At 36.2% G+C, this 17,964-nt stretch overlaps 1 protein-coding gene across 2 annotated transcripts in view; it reads right to left on the bottom strand.

Annotated features, from left to right (window-relative positions):
* LOC135843223 (uncharacterized) overlaps positions 1 to 17,964 on the bottom strand; it is a 111,234-nt gene that overhangs the window by 12,141 nt on the left and 81,129 nt on the right. For both annotated transcript variants that reach the window (XM_065361030.1, XM_065361031.1), the window contains exons 3-4: positions 16,559 to 16,684; positions 13,004 to 13,172 (exon numbers count right to left, since the gene is read on the bottom strand). In XM_065361030.1, coding sequence (XP_065217102.1) covers positions 13,004 to 13,172; positions 16,559 to 16,684 — 295 coding nt within the window. The remainder of the gene's footprint in view (positions 1 to 13,003; positions 13,173 to 16,558; positions 16,685 to 17,964) is intronic.

The following is a 17,964-nucleotide window of genomic DNA, read 5'->3' as shown; positions in this document are numbered from 1 at the left end:
AAAACATCCCTATTATTAGTTCTTCAAACCTCTTTGGAGCAGATGGGACGAGGTAATTTTTTTTCAGAAATTGCAATTTTTCATCACAATGCCCAGCTTTAGAATCCGATCACTCGAAACTGTTGAAACTTGGAGAAAATTTATTTGTGGTACCTATTTTAAAGGAACAGTATTAAAGGAGTTTTAAAAATTAACGCCAAAAATGTAAAAAATTCAAATTGGACTTTTTTTAAAATTTCAATTTTTTAAAATCCTGCCGAATAAGTATTAGAGCTGCAGTTTGAAAATTTGAAAAAACTCGAGGTAATCTTTTTACGATATTTACAACTTTGCACATTAATTCTTGATATAATTGGCAAAACTATAAGGGATGGATGGTGCCCCAAAATTTTGGTCAAAATGTAAAAAATTGTAAAATATCGTGTGACATATCGTTTCATACGATTTTGAGAGTTCTGAGTACGAATATAGACTCATTTTTCTGATTTGATCTTTCCAACACCCTTCTCTTTATTCGTATTTAAAATTTTCTGAAAACTGAAAAAAAAATTGTGCGACGTGGTTCATTAGGTGTTTGGGAGTGCTGAACTGCGGAACAGGAAAATCAAATCTTTTTTTTTGATTCTACATCTCCAACGCTACCTCCACCTCCCCCCCCCCAAAAAAAAATCACAATGAACAAGACACCAAAAATTTCCAGAAACCAAAATTTTGAAAAATGTGGGGCTGACCCCCTTTGACCCCTCCTACACTGGATCCCTTGCTCTTTGCCACTGGACTATTTCATTTTTACCTACGTTTGAAGCTCAAAAATGGAAAATTAATTTTCGTGTCTCTTCACGTACCTAATTTGCTTGAAATTTTATTTTTTCCAAAAATTTTGATCTTAAAAGTCCAAGTTCGGGGAAAAAAGACAAAAAATCACGTTTTTTTTTTTGCAAGATTTTGATTTTTTAAAGAATGTTACACCAATTTTTGAGCTTCACAAAAAATATATGTTCATAGAGTGTAACTAAATTTCTAAAAAAAAGTTTCGCAGAGGGACCCTTCGTTTTTTCCTCCAAATTTTCGAAATTTTCAACTCGTCAAAAACCACTCTTGATATATAAATTGTTTTTTGAAAAAAATTCTACATTATGTAGGTACCCAACTAGTGACTATTTTCTATGAATGTTTCAAAATTTTTGGACCACTCCCTCTGCAAAACGAGAATTTTGAATTTTGAGCACGTATGGACACATTTTTTGGTTTGTGGTGGGGGGGGGGGTGAACTCAAAAAAAGTTCTGGGATGGTTTTACATCAAAACTAACATTTTGGGTGAATTTCGTCAAAATCGGACGAAGTGCGGATTCAACTATCTTATTCTGAAAGGCTCAAATTTCTAAATGCAGACATCTCCGATTCATTTTTTCATTTCAATTTTCATCTCACTATCAAAGAGGTAATTACGTATAATTAAAAAAATCACAGTTAGACCACTTTGGAAACTTTTGAAAATAAATGTCAACAGTAATACTCCCACTGGTTGGAATTTTGAAAAAAATTCTTAAAAATCTTCCTTCGCCTCCAAATAAACAACGAATTTACAAAAAAAAAAATCATGAACACAACTCCACCTCTCCTTTAATCGCAGATGTCCACTGGTACTTTGTTGGTGGTGGTGGTGGGGGGAGGGGGTGCAAACGGAGACAGAATTCCGTAATGAAAGTGAAAATTCGATGAAATTCAAGAGGTCGTGGTTCCTCTGAAACTTACCCTTTCGAGCCAATCAGACAAACATATTGAACCAATAAAACACATCAATTTACGATACTATAAGTGATAAAAATCAAACGAGGGTAAATACGTAAGTAATTCGAGAACCGGATCAGTGCAAAAAAAATACTACGAAAAGTGACAACACATGTTTAAAAAAAATACAACACTCGATACTACGATTTAAGAATTTTAGGCAGTAAGGTAAGGATCTCGTCGATTGAAAAAAAGACGCGCCATCGTTGGTGAAAAGCTTAACCTTGCACCGCTCTTTCTTCATTCGATCGGAATATTAGAGGAAAAAAAATCGCACTAATTCTAAAATGAAAATAAAGGGGGTTGATGAGTCGAGTAGCCGAGTACACAGACACAGGTAGCGTAGCATGCGACGAAATGGGGAGCAGTGCGGTGTAAACAGAGGAAACAGGTAGGAAAAAAATGAGCACTATTGGTTATCCCTTCGACTCTTCACAGATGTTCAAATCTTTTTTCGAGCGTATCGTACGCTCCCTTATATATACGTATACCACACGGGCTGTTTTTGCTGTATTATTTTATACGATGGTGTCTCACGTATCACGTATCTACTGCTGTCAGCCCAGGCCATAAAAGCCCGAAAACACGTAGTATACGCATTTATATATCGCGTCAAATGATACGCGTGAAAAATCAACTCGAATTCGCTTAAGCACGCGATAAAGTCGATGTCCTATCTCGCCGCATCTTTCTTTTTTAAAAAAGATGTCTTCTTGAGACTTCCGCGACGAGACGGTAATAAACGAGTCAAGGTGGCCAAATCGAAACGTATAGAAAAGGATATAAGGAGACGAGGGCTGAAAAAAATCAAGTACCAATGTAAAACAATAATCGTATTCGTATAGGCACTTATCGATTACTTTACGGTACAGTGTACCGGTAACGGTTACTTGAGGGCGTTACTCGGTTACATCTGGCATAAGTTATGTTTTTTTTTCTTCACGGTACGCTTGGCTTAATCTGGCCAATTTTATACGCGTCGTATCACCAACAGAATCCAGCGGAAGGGTTGAAAGTTGATGGCCGGCAAGATAAACAATAAGCTAATTGAGAGTCAGGTGATAGCATTTATTAACTAGCTCGTATCATCGTTCTCACAAGTACTCTGAAATTTCTAATCGACGAGTACCTAACGTACATCGTGAAAATGCGCCAACACTTTTGCCATGGTCTATTGAATGTGGGGGTGGATTTTATTCACCGATAAAATGATTTGTACAATTTCGAGATTGAAAACTGAAGATGGAGCTTTTTGAAGTGACATACAGATCGAAACGAGCATTTTCCAAGACTTCCATAGTCAAAATTTTAAAAGGTTATTTTTGGATTTTTGGTGAATTTTTGAAGATTTAAAACGTTAAAAGCCCAAAATCAAAGAATATAAATTTTATTTCTGGTAAAAATCTTTCTGATTATCGACCCCCCCCCCCCCCCAATATAAAAATAAGCAGAATAAAATTAAGGAATTTTGCATATTCAATGACGTTTTCTGACTAATTCGATGGGGCTGATTTCACATAATATGACCTTCGTTTTGCGAACAGACTCGTATTTTGCAAGATAGTCGCAATTTATCGCTGAAGCAGCGTTACTCGACACAAATGGACACCAGATTCGTACTCGGCGACCTCGAATTAGTCAAAAACGACCCTTTACTCGACTTTTTTGAAATTCAAAAAAATCCAAAAAATGCAAAGCGGTTAGTTCATGCATTTTTTTGGGCAAAATAACTTTTTGTCTCGAATCGAGCTGAAAGTTGGGCCATGGGGGTTTTTCGGGACGGCAAATTCACTTCCGGCGTCAGATTGTCGCCTCAACGCTCCTTTCTACTGGAAATTTTCCATTTTTTGGACTCAAAATGAGCTGGAAAAAATTTGTGAAATTTTGCATTTTTAATGACGTTTTCTGACTAATTTGAGCACGCTGAATCCAAAAATGACGTTTGTTTTGCGATCGAACTCGTATTCGGCGAAATAATCGCAATTTCTTACTGAAGCAGTGTCTCTCGACAAAAATAGACACCAGATTCGGACTCGGCTTGCTCGAATTAGTAGAAAACGACCCTTTACTCAATTTTTTTGAAAATCAAAAAAATTCAAAAAATCAAAAGGGGTAGGTACGTTCATACCTACATTTTTTTGGAAAAAAAAACTTTTTGTCGCCAATCAAACTAAAATTTGGGCTACGAGGGTTTTTTGGGATCGTGAATTCATTTCCGGTGTCAGATTTTCACCAGAGGGCACCATTCCCTCGGAAACTGCATTTTCTTGAATTAAAAATTGAGTGAAACAAAGTTGTGGAATTTTGAATTTTTTATGACAGATTCTGACTAATTCGATGGCGCTGATTTTGAATATGACCTTCATTTTGCGATCGGACTCATATTTTGCAAAATAGTCGCAATTTCATGCTGAAGCAGCGTCCATAGACACAAATGAACATCAGATTTGGACTCGGTGACCTCGAATTAGTCGAAAATGACCCTTTACTCGAGTTTTTTGAAATTTAAAAAAATCCAAAAAATCTGAAGGGTTGTTCATGCATTTTTTTGGGCAAAAAAACTTTTTCTCTCCAATCGAGCTGAAAATCAGGCTATAGGGGTTTCTTGGGACGGCGAATTCATTTCCGTCGTCAGATTTTCACCAAAGTGCACCATTCCCTCGGAAACGGCATTTGTTTGAGCTCAAAAATGACCTGAAAAAAGTTGTAGAATTTTGCATTTTCAATGACGTTTTTTGACTAATTTGAAGTGGCTGATTTCAAATATGACCTTCGTTTTGCGATCAGACTCGTATTTTTCAAAATAGTCCCAATTTCTTGCTGAAGCAGCGTGCCACGACAGAAGTGGACACCGGATTCGGAATCGGGGACCTCAAATTAGTCAAAAACGACTCTTTACTCGATTTTTTTGAAATTCAAATAAATTCAAAAAATGCAAAGTGGTTACTTCATTCATTTTTTTGAGTAAAAAATTTTTTGTCGCAGATCGAACTGAAATTTGGGCTATGGGGGTTTTTTGAGACGGCGAATTCATTTCTGGTGTCAGATTGCCACCTCGACGCTCCTTTCTACAGGAAATTTTGCCAATTTTCAGACTCAAAATAAGCTGGAAGATTCATTTCCGGCGTCAGTTTTTCACCAGAGTGCACCATTCCCTCAGAAACGGCCTATTTTTAGCCTCAAAAATGAGCCCCAAAAAAAACACTCGTTTAACAGTTCGACTTTAATACACAACTCGGTTTTTAGCTGCCCAACTTCATATTCACGGCCTCCTGGAGCAAATTCAAAATTCTGGAGAAATTGAAAATCGCGCCAGAGGCTCCAGAATGGCTGGAAATTGTGAAATTTGTATTTGGAGGGTTAGTTTTGGACAAAATACAGCGATTCGCGTGAATTTCAAAAATTTCTACACAAATGGTCGTCTTTTGATTTTGGATTTTTCAATTTTGAAAAAAGCTGCTCAAAAAGCCACTTTAGCGGTGTCACTCTCAAAATCGGCTCGAATGTGGATAAACTCATTAAACAGGTCGAGTGTGATATACAACTCGATTTTTAGCTGCCCGACATCATATTCACGCCTTCTGGAGTAAATTCAAAATTCTGGAGAAATTGAAAAATCGCGCTGGAGGCTCCAGAATGGTTGGAAATTGTGAAATTTGGATTTGGGTAATTAGTATTAGTTTTGGGACTTATTTTGACCATTTTTACTGATCAAGTACGTATTTTTTTTTAAAAAGCATAAAACGCCAAAAAAAGTCAATTTTGAATTTTCAAAAATTCGCCAAAAATCGAAAAATGAATTTGAGCAGCTGAAAATTTGGTTTTGGGGGTTTTAGACTATGCTCTTTCCAAAAATCGTTGTACCGTTCAAATCGGAGAGTGACACCTCAAGAGGTTCTCTTGTCAGGTCCAATCATTTTCCACAAGATAATTGAAAATATTTTTCTATTTTCACATAAATTTATTTATGATTAATCTCTGACAATTGTAGACAATTTTTCAGCATTTTTTTTTCGTATTTTCTTGATTATCATTTCAGTTGATTTTTTCTTCAAAAACACTCCAAAATTTAACCCCATCACAAAACAATCGTACATTTCATCACTTCTGTATTATTATACTTACCGCTGATACTCGCACTTCATTAATCAAGAGTTACATATCACATCTAGATAGCCCCACGTAGTTGGAGCACGGTTGATTTACGCGTGTAATATGCACCTTATAAATGAGGTGGGTACCTAATTTCATAAGGAAATCTAGGCAGGTAGATGTCGATGTGCGATGGCGTAATGGTAAAGTAACGTTTCCGGTAATAGGTACGTTACTCGCACTGCACATCGACGATGGTCGAAAAATAATTAACGGCCAAAAAGGCAAACATCGAACAAGTTGCATTCGAATCGAGGTGAATTGCGAGCATGGGGTGAAGAAGGCGCAGGCGATGACTCCGCGACGGCAAAGCACTACCCGGAAGAAAATATAACAGTTCCGGTTTACTGACGACGACACCTGCCCTTCGTAAAAGGCTTAACTTAGCCTCGGTTGTAACTTTAATCAGCGGCTTTAACCCTAGGTCATTAACTCGAAATTCACCCTTGATTTTTCACGCACGTGATATTCACAGACATAATGTCATTTTCGTTTTACTTTTACTAATTCACTATGAAAGCACAGCGGAGACAGCAGATTGTCGAATGCGTGACAGATGCGAACGCCAGTTCAAAAATCCTCTCGTCGCTCGTCCCACAACCGCAAACTTACATAGGTCATAACGCATTTCATATTTACTATGACTCGTACGTATATAATAATTGTCGCAATTAAAGATACACGACCAAAGTACCTAATAAATATTTTTCGAATTCGTAGCTGCGTATTTCGCTTCAATGCTTCTCCGTTAACGCGATAGAACAGGCTTATAGAATCATCGTATTGTGTTTCAAGTTTGCACGAGGGTCTCCAATTGGGATAAATGGGGCATGTTTTTGCACTTTTGGGCAATTTTTCAAAATTTTACGTTTTGTTTTGCAATTTTTTAAATTTTTTACAAACCATTTTCAATATTTTTAAAAACAAAACCGTTCAATATTTTGGTCGAGTTGTCAACATTGAATAATATTTTGAGCAATTTCGGGTGACCAAATACGAGCAATCTCTGCAAAACTCGAGGCATCGACGACAGCAGCCGCAATCCGAATAATTTAGCATTATTATAATTATATATATAATATATGTATACGATGTCTAAAGCACAAATACACTATACTTATTAGTACATTATATGTGTTCAAGTTGATTATTCAAGTTGGCGCGCTGGAATTCGTCGCATTCGCATCGCAAAACGCTTAATCTAATAATTTTAAAAGAAGGACAACGCGAAAAGGCGACAAGCTGGCAATAGGAAAAGCGTTTTGGCGTTATTTTAATTAAGAAAGTCAGATGTTTATAATGGTTAAGCGAGTTACTCCACATCGGTGTGTTCGAAATAATCGTACGACTTCTTCTTAATAATTTGTTTTAATTAAAATCTTTAATGTATTTTTCGCGAGCATTGCCATAGCGGATTTCTTGACTTTTATTACCTTCGCAGCATTACTCGTCGCATATCCCTTCGCTTCCTTCTCGCTGCACCCTTATATATTTTCTCTCTTCGTTTATATTCGGTTTGTCAAATTATACGCATTTTTTCGCATTATACTTATACCATCTCTTCTTGGTGCGCCTCGCTCCTGCCTGTTGACCCCGCTATCGCCATATCCTCTCCTATGTTCTCTCAAAAAGTGTTATTTTCACTTTTTATAAATTACGTCGTGCTGCTGCTGTTGCTAAACTTAACATTGCGAGCTAGTTTGCAATTTAAAATGTTTTATTCGTTTATTCCGCGCCAACGTCTACTTTTTTTACCCCTGCCTTTGGGGGACTATATATGAGAAGAGGCCAAGATGGGCGTGACCTTCTTCGATTAGTCAGTACATAATATGTATTATGGGCCTTTGCAAAACTATAGAACCGATTTTTTTCTCCACACCTCCATTGTTTGTTGTCATGAGAAAACATTCTTTGAAAATTTCAGTCCTTCAGCTCAAAATTAAGTCATAGAAGGAAGCTTTCCAATAGTCGGGGAGCCCACTTAAGGATAAATTGCACCCCCCCCCCCCGGTCTATCCTCCGAAACAACTTTTTTCTTAAAGAGAAAGTTCTAAGGAACATTTCTAGCCCTTGTACTCAAAAAAAAGTGGCCCTACATACAAAATGGCGGCCATTTTGATTGACAGGTCAGCCGAAATCGCAGATTTTACGTTCCAACATATGTCTTTTTCGATTTTTGGTGAATTTTTGAAAATCAAATTTAGACCAAAAATGAGGAAAAAAATCAAAATTTTACCAGATTGTCCACGTAAGCTGAAATTTGGGATACACCCTATTTTCGACATGCCAAATCAATTAGAAACTGTTTCAAGCCGTTTTAGCAGTTCTGGAGCCTCAAGCAGATTTTTAAACTCGAAATTCCCAAAAAATTTCACCAAAATGGAGTTGGAAAGCTGAAAGGAGGAGTCCCGATGAGGCCATTTTTTGGGCCCCGTACAGTTATCGACTCGAATACTCTTAAAATGTTGTAATAAATGTTCCAAATACAAATCCGTGGTTAGTTAACCCAAAATGACCATTTTTTGGTGTCCAGGGGTTCCCAAAGTTATGAATAAAAAAATAATTTTAGGAACCACTGAGTATTGGTATGCGAGGTGATTTTTCTATTCTCGACCCTCAAGTGCAGAAATGGGGGGGGGGGTGATTTTTGGACAATTTTGGAACCAACCATTTTGGATCTACCCCTTTAAGACCTGCTAAAAAGCTGCTTACAGTTTATTAGTATATCTGAAAGACTTCCATCCTACCAAATTTTGAGCTCAATAAAATTTTGCGCTGGTACTCAAAAATCCAATTTCCCAATTTTTCGTAATTTCGATGTTTTGGGAACCCCTGGAAAATTATAAACCTGAAATTTGCGCCAAACGTAAGGTTTTGAAGTATATATTCAATAATCTAGATTAAAAAGTTGAATAAAGCTCCCTGTATATTCGTAATTTTGAATCCTTTTTTTTAGAGCCTCCCACTTTAGGCACCCCTGAAAAAGGCGTTGAAGCATATTTTTTCAAATGAATTGAAGAATTTACATTTGAAACACACCAGCAAGTGCTCGATAATTTTTCATATGAGTTTTCCTGTAACGTTCGAATTTGGGCTATTTTGGGTCAAATTCTAGGATTTTACTTTCAGGGGTTTCCAAAATACCGAAATTACGAAAAATTGGGAAATTGGATTTTTGAGTACCAGCGGAAAATTTTATTGAGCTCAAAATTTGGTAGGATGGAGGTCTTTCAGATACTAATGAACTGTAAAAAACTTTTTAGCAGGGTTCAAAGGGGTAGGTTCAAAATTGTGGTTCCAAAATTTTCCAAAAATCAAAACCCTCCAATTTCTGCCCTCGAGGGTCGAAAATAGAAAAAATCACCTCGCATAACGTTTATTGGGTTCAAACAGATATTTTTCGCTAAAAAAGTTTTTGAAAATAATACTCAGTGATTCCTAAAATTCTTTTCTTATTCACAATTTTGGGAACCTCTGGAGCCCAAAAAATTACCATTTTGGGTTAACTAACCACGGATTTGCATTTGGGACATTTATTGCAACATTTTAAGAGTGGTCTAGTCGATATCTGTGCGGGGCCCAAAAAGTGGCCTTATCGGGACTCCTCCTTTAATTTATTCTGCAAACTAATTTCAATAGGTACGCTACAAAGTCAACTGCAGGGGGATTTCAAGTCGTTTTGGAGCATCCAGTGATTTTATGAAAATTACTGGAGCCTCCAGTAGATTTTTGAAACTTTAAATTTCCTAAAAATTTCATCAAACGGAGATGGAAAGTCAAAATTCATTCTGCAAACTAATTTTAATACGCTACGAAGTCGTCTGCTGGTGGATTTCAAGTCGTTTTGGAGCCTCCAGCCACTTTTTGAGAGGTCGTATGGTGTTTTTTTTGGAAAATTGACATTTCCAAGAAGTACGTATAGTTGGAAGCTTCAAAACCATCTAAAACCATTTGAAACCACCATGTAGTCGACTTCATATCTTATTGAAATTGGTTTTCGAAGTAAATTTCAGCTTGCCAACTTCATTTTGTACAATGTTGCGGGAATTTCAAGTTTAAAATATCTACTGGAGGCTCCAGTAATTTTCAAGAAGTCGCTGGAGGCTCCAAAATGATTTGAAACCACCTGAAGTCGTCTTCAAAGGATGTTAAAATTGGAGTGTAGAGTAAATATTTAGCTTTCCATCTCCATTTGATGAAATTTTGTGAAAATTTAAAATTTCAAAAATCTGATGGAGGCTCCAGTAATCTTCAAAAAGTCGCTGGGGGCTCCAAAACGACTTGAAATCCCCCTTGCAGTTGACTTCGTTATGGTGTATTGAAATTAGTTTGAAGAATAAATTTCAGCTTTCCAACTTCATTTTGGTGTACTTTTGTGGGAATTTCGAGCTTCAAAAATATGCTGGAGGCTCCAGAACTGCTAAAACGACTTGAAACAGTTTCCAATCGATTTGACATGTCGAAAATAGGGTGTATCCCAAATTTCAGCTTTCTTGGTCGATTTGGTGAAATTTTGATTTTTTTCCCTCATTTTTGGCCCAAATTTGATTTTTAAAAATTCACCAAAAATCGAAAAAGACACTTTAGCCCTTGAAATTTTGTCAGATGATAAATTTTTGCCTGCTCTTTAGATCTACCTTTGTGCAGTTCGAAAAATGTTGTACAAGTCCTATGTTGGAACGCAAAATCTGCGATTTCGGCTGATCTGTCAATCAAAATGGCTGCCATTTTGTATGTAGGGCCACTTTTTTTTTTTAGTACAAGGGCTAGAAATGTTCATTCTCTTTAAGAAAATAGTTGTTCCGGAGGATCGACGGGGGGGGGTGCAATTAATCCTTAAGTGGGCTCCCCGACTAAAGTTGAAAAAATGAAAAAAATGTTACCTACTCCAAAAATCTTCCATTCCTGTATCAAAATTCTTCAACTAAATGACCCCTTATTTAGGGAAAAGGAGTGAGACAGCGGGTCTGAGAATTATTTCTGTTGGAAAAAAAAAGTCCTCGAATTTTAATTTCTCCATTTTCAACAGCTGGATTGAGATTGAGACCTCTACAGCCGTTTTTCGAAAAAAAAAAAAAAAAAAAAGGCACATGACACCAGTATAGATAACATGGCTAAAAAAAAAACCAAAGACTTTAGCTCCCGCCCATGAATCTACAAGGCGAATTGAGTAATTGTACCAATTCAACGTCAATGTACATTCATTATGCTATTCAACTATGACGCCTCTACCTCCTCGTAAGCAATAAGCATGCCTAGGTCTATTTACTTAGAACGCAGTGTATAATAGGTACATACATACATACACACATACGAGTATAATGATTGCATTTAGCGAGATGCAGCAGCAGCTCTAACAGTAAGTCAGCAGACGAATCTATTTGTCATTGTGTGGTGTACGATGACAATGAGAGTACGCGTGTACATAGGCCGCCGAGGCAACCTAATGGTAACAAATAACAATGAGCGCAAAAAAAAAGTATACATATAAGGGTTATTATAATGCATATGTGTCGGTGTTTCGTTCATTATTGCGGATAGGACGAGGATGGCGCATCGCGCATCACGTCGCAGATAAATCAAATTCACAAACAATAATCATTTAAACGAGATTGCACATACACGCCCTTCTATCCGAATCGAGGATTATGTAACGCGTTATAATACAGATGTAAAAATTTGATCCGTTATCTTCGCCTAGCCGCGAACAAAAGATGAACGAAATACCCTTTTGCGGCGGCCGGAATTGTTGTGTAAAAACAACTTTATTAATGCGATTGATTTTCTAATAAATCGAGGGTGAGATTTGACGCATGTTAACGAATATGTACGAATATACGCCACGTTAGAAACGCCCTCCACGCTCGCTCGACGCTCGACGCTCTTCGCCATAAAACACCTTCCTTTACAGATGATAATTCGAACGAGTAAAAAAAAAATATCAAATACGATAATCAAAATCGCACGATCCAACTTTTGATTTCAAAAAAAAAAAATGATGTTGGGGCGTTTTTTTTTTTTGAGTAGATAGGAAACTAGGAACAGGGAAATTATTTTCAAAGTAGAGCAATATTTCATCGAACACAACCCGAAAAAAATGACTGTAATAATCTTTATTCTATCGCGCTTTGCAGAAAGGCACACGTGCAACAATTTCTGATTTTTTATTTTGCCGAAAAAGAACGTTTAAAAAGGAAGGTACTCGTACTTTAATATTATAATGTTCAGGCTTCTGAGAAAAACTATTAAACAATCTCGTCTTACTTGTACGATGATCTATGTCACCGCAAGATTACTCATCGCCACCGTCACTAAATATAGAAGAACTGATCCTTGAAAGAATTCATCGTCAAATGGATTTACAAGTCGTAAAAATATCACTGTTTACTTTTAAACGTGAGATATACTCGAATTTCACGCATCATTACACCGCTTGTCCGGACACTTCGTTTATAGCTTGGAATCGAAGAGAGTTTAGTCATATTACCGACCAACCATAAATTTAAATTCAAAGCTACTCCGATGAACTCGAATGATTTATGCTAATCAGACGTAGCCGTTGGTGGAGTCCAAAGTATTTGGAAAAGATATATGGAATTAGAGGATAACCCAGAGCCAAGTTGACAAAAAACAAAACAAAATTGGCGTCAAAGCGACCAGTTGTGTTTCTGCTTTTCAAAATTGTAAAATTCGAAAGATAGAACCAGAAACCTTCCATCTTTAACTCCCTCCCTCCCCCCTCGTTCGATGATTTTCCTCTATAATGTCTCGACATACTCTACCATACCTTTCATCTACTTCGTCCAACTCCATATGCAACAAGTTCCCCAGAAAATCAGCACCCTCGTATTTAATAACGATTAATTATTTCAGTAGAAAGAAAATAAATTTGACTGATTGAAATATAAACGATGCTAGAGGAGGAAAAAATACACTCTGGCTTCATCTGTGAGCTATGGTAAATTTTTCCATCGCATTTTCACCCTTTTCCCTTTCCATTACAGAGCTAAATGAAAATTTCATCGTGTAATTTAGGAAATCAAAAAACAAAAAAATTACCTGATTTGGCGGATTCTCGATCGCATTTTTCGTCATTCTGCGATGACATCATTAATCCGTTCTCATTAGCAGTTCCGCAATCGTTAAAGTAATCCATCTGAAGGGGAGATTTGCTTCCTAATAGCAGTTCTTGAAAAGCTTCTACTTTCTGAACCGTTTCATAGTACACCTGCCAAGTTCAATTCAATAAATAACGCTATAATACGTAGGTAGATAGAGGTACTAAGTAGGTTAGGTAGCTATTGTGTAAGACCAGAACATATAAGGGTGCCTAAAGTGAGTAAGACAACAGGCCTGCACAAACGTTGAAGAAATCAAACTTTGTACAAAATTAAGGATACTATCTTTTGCGTACGGAATCAACGAAATATTCGCTGTTTTTGACGCCTTCTTATGTTGTTTAAATTTCAATATTTTCAAAGTGCTTGAAGATCGATTAAAAAGCAATCAATTTTCGAAAATTCGCCTGAACTAAAATTGAAAAAAAATTTGGACAGAGGAAATTTTTTTAAGTGGGAGGAAGTAATAGAAGCTCCCAAAACATAATTTTTGCAATGGTAACCAAAGCCAACAATTCAAATTGTTCGATTATTAAAGTTTAAAAATACAAAAATGAAATCGATTAAATGAACATTTCTTTTTAAATGTCGCAACCTCAGAAAGTTGTGAAAAAATTGATAAAACACAAAAATTTTCTATACTTGGGGGAATCGGGCTAAACTTTAAATAACCTCATTTTCAAGAAAAAACAGGATTTGGAAAAATGTAAGAAACTCATTTCTGAGAGTTTTCCATAATTTTAATAATTCCTGACTTTTTTCCAAAAAGCAAATTCAGGTACGTAAAGTTATCAGTATTTTACGAAAAATTACTGCATAGGTAGTAGTTTACCAAAAAATTACAACCAATCAACTGAAAAATTATCCAGTGGTTTTCATTTTGGAAAATCAAATCAAATATTGCAAATTGAAATTGGAGAATTTTATTCCAAATTTTTAAACGCCTGGCAAAATTGAATAATCTGAGAATTTTTTTCAATTTTATTTTGTCAGCGTCATCCGGATCACTTTCTTGAAAATTTGGAACAGGACCCAGATGAAATAAAAAACATACCTGAGGCCACGAATAATTTGTCAGGGAGCCCACTTAAGGATAAATTGCACCCCCCTCCCGTCGATCCTCCGAGACAACTTTTTCCTTAAAGGGGGAGTCCTAAGAAACATTTCTAGCCCTTGTACTCAAAAAAAAAGTGGCCCTACATACAAAATGGCGGTCATTTTGATTGACAGGTCAGCCGAAATCGCAGATTTTGCGTTCCAACATAGGACTTGCACAACATTTTTCAAACTGTACCAAAGTAGATCGAAAGATCAAGCAAAAATTTATCACCTGTCAAAATTTCATGTGCTAAAGTGGGTTTTTCGATTTTTGGTGAATTTTTGAAAATCTAATTTAGGCCAAAAATGCATGAGGGAAAAAAGTCAAAATTTTACCAAATTGACCAAGATAGCTGAAATTTGGGATGCACCCTATTTTCGACATGCCAAATTGATTGTAAACTGTTTCAAACCGTTTTGAGCAGTTCTGGAGCCTCCAGCAGATTTTTGAAACTCGAAATTCCCACAAAATTTCACCACAATGGAGTTGGAAAGCTGAAATTTATTCTGCAAACTAATTTCAATACGCTACAAAGTCAACTGCAGGAGAATTTCAAGTCGTCTTGAAGTCTCCGGTGACTTTTTGAAAATTACTAGAGCCTCCAGTAGATTTTTGAAACTTTAAATTTCCTAAAAATTTCATCAAACGGAGATGGAAAATCAAAATTCATTCTGCAAACTAATTTTAATACGCTACGAAGTCGTCTGCTGGTGGATTTCAAGTCGTTTTGGAGCCTCCAGCCACTTTTTGAGAGGTCGTATGGTGTTTTTTTTTGGAAAATTGAAATTTCCAAGAAGTAGCTGGAAGCTTCAAAACCATTTATAAAACCATTTGAAACCACCATGTAGTCGACTTCAAATCGTATTGAAATTAGTTTGCGAAGTAAATTTCAGCTTGCCAACTCCATTTGGTAAAATGTTGCGAGAATTTCTAGTTTCAAAAATCTACTGGAGGCTCCAGTAATTTTCAAAAAGTCGCTGGAGGCTCCAAAATGATTTGAACCCACCTGAAGTCGTCTTCAGAGGATGTTAAAATTGGAGTGTAGAGTAAATTTCAGCTTTCCATCTACATTTGATGAAATTTTGTGAAAATTTAAAGTTTCAAAAATCTACTGGAGGCTCCAGTAATTTTCAAAGAAGTCGCTGGAGGCTCTAAAATGACTTGAAATTCACCTGCAGTACTTCGTAGCGTATTAAAATTAGTTTGCAGAATAAATTTTCAGCTTTCCAACTCCATTTTGGTGAAATTTTGTGGGAATTTCGGGTTTCAAAAATCTGCTGGAGACTCCAGAACTGCTCAAAATGCTTTGAAACAGTTTCCAATCGATTTGGCATGTCCAAAATAGGGTGTATCCCAAATTTCAGCTTTCTCGGTCAATTTGGTAAAATTTTGGTTTTTTCCCTCATTTTTGGACTAAATTTGATTTTCAAAAATTCACCAAAAATCGAAAAACGAACTTTAGCACTTGAAATTTTGACAGGTGATGAATTTTGGCCTGATCTTCCAATCTACTTTTGTACAGTTTAAAAAATGTTGTGCAAGTCCTATATTGGAACGCAAAATCTGCGCTTTTGTCTGACCTGTCAATCAAAATGGCCGCCATTTTGTAAGTAGGGCCACTTTTTTTTTGAGTACATGGGCTAGAAATGTTCCTCAGGACTCCCCCTTTAAGAAAACAGTTGTCCCGGAGGATCGACAGGGGGGGTGCAATTTATCCTTAAGTGGGCTCCCCGACTATATTTGTTTTTCCAAAATTCAAAAATTTAAACATTTCACAAAAATTTTCTGTAATAATTTTTTTGTATTTAAAAAAATTTACATATGAGATATCGTGGTACTCATAACTTGGGGGGGGGGGTTAGAGAAGGGTGATGCAAGAAATTGAGATCATAAGAACTGAAATTGAAATTTGAAATAACTGGATTTGAAATATAAAAAATAGACGTGTTCTTTTAACGTGGATTTTGGCAGATTTTCTAGAATCTGGATTTTGGCAGATTTAGAATCAACGAGAATCTGCTCGGGTAGCAGCTTTTGAAAATGGATGTTGGATTTTACTTCGAAGAAGAAGGCTTGAGGTTTTTCCAGATTCTTGAAAATCTGCCAAAGTCCGTGTAAAAAAACACACTAATGAATTTAGATCCGAAGAAATGAAAACTGGAAACAAAAAGAGGAAATTGTCAGTTTTGATTTTTAGTTCTTTTCTGGTTTTTATTTTACTTCGAGTTTATAAAAAAAATATATAAACAAACTTTTCGGTATTTCTATCAATTTTAAAAATCACATTCCAACTGATTGCTAACTATTTCCACTTATTGTTCTTCAACGAGTAATTCCCACTTTCTTCACTTACCTATGTACTCAATAGCCAATAAAAAATATCAACTATACTATTACCTTTCCAGCCAGCAGAAAAGCGCGAACATTTTGCTTATGATTATCTTTAGTCGAACGAATAAACTTTAACCAATTGAAAACTTCGATACTGCCATCCAAGTAACATATGCTGCCTGCTAAATGTATCTGTAATCATATAAAAACATACATTTATGCATAATTTTTTTCAAAAATTTTGAAAACGGATCAATAATAACAAATCTTACATTTTAAAACAATTTATTATCAAGATGAGAACTTTCATTAAAAAAATTCAAGCTAAACAGTGAGGGTTCCAGTTCAAAATTAAAATCTTTGTCATAATTTTTTTTTACTCTTATTTTACCAATTCCTTTTTCGAAGCTCATTTCAAGTCCCTTAAACACAAAAAAAAAAATACAAATGATGTCCCTTCTCACAGTTTTAAAAAACTATCACACATACTTAACGTGTTTACAATTCCATGAAGCAGCGTAAACGAGCGAATAAAAAAGTTGAAAAATTTCAAACCCCCTCCCCTCCCCCCTCCATGACTGAAAATGAAACGACGCGAGCGAGATGAATGTGCTAAAGCAAAGTTTATTCTAATCTAAAATCGAAACGGAATAAAATAAGAAGTATGCCCGCAGAATGGTGCAGAGGAGGTTGCTACTACGGCAGTAATTAACGTCTATGACTGGAAATGCTTTGAATCTCGCTACATCATCAATTAAGCGAGTTTGCCTACTATTACTGTGGACAGGGCCGCACAGTTTTCTATTCCATTACGTATATGTACGAGTATATCCTCGAAATGGTTTCCCAAATCACTTTCGAATGTTACGTTACTTTACGTTAAGTTACGTTACGTTATTATATACGTTAACGAAATAGAGACCTTCAGCATAAGCTTTGAGGTCTTTTATTTGCATTTATTCGAACACGTCCGTTTATTTTAAATGTAAGGATACCATTCGGAGCGAAGCTTGTCTGGTGGTATGAGGCAGGTAAACTGTAAAATAACATCATCAGCGCAGCACGCAGCAACCCCCTCGAAAATAAATCAATAAACGATGAACAATAAACTTTCGCAACTTGATAGTAAAAAAAAAAAGAGAAAAAGAAAAGAAAGAAATAAAAAAAGTAGGAAGAAAAAACAGAAGAACCCTCCTCCCATCGTGCATCTTGAAAAAAAAGTTCGTGATTTGATAAAAAATTTAAAAATTAATTTAATTCCGAGCCGCGTTTCGGGTATCGTGCGGAGAGAGCAGAGAGAAAAAAAGAAAACGTTTAATTCTGGAATCGAACTTTTTTTTTGCCAACGAATGGAAGAGGCTCGTCGACGAAAGGGGAAAACTGGCGCAGCTCGCGCGTTGAAAGCATTTAAGGAAAATTCGTTGGCCTTTTCAACAAAAAAAGGGGTATACATATTAGGAACGCGGTACAAC

Source organism: Planococcus citri, chromosome 4, assembly GCF_950023065.1.
Source record: "Planococcus citri chromosome 4, ihPlaCitr1.1, whole genome shotgun sequence".
NCBI classification, from domain to species: domain Eukaryota; kingdom Metazoa; phylum Arthropoda; class Insecta; order Hemiptera; family Pseudococcidae; genus Planococcus; species Planococcus citri.
This window is presented reverse-complemented; position numbering and strand designations above follow the sequence as displayed.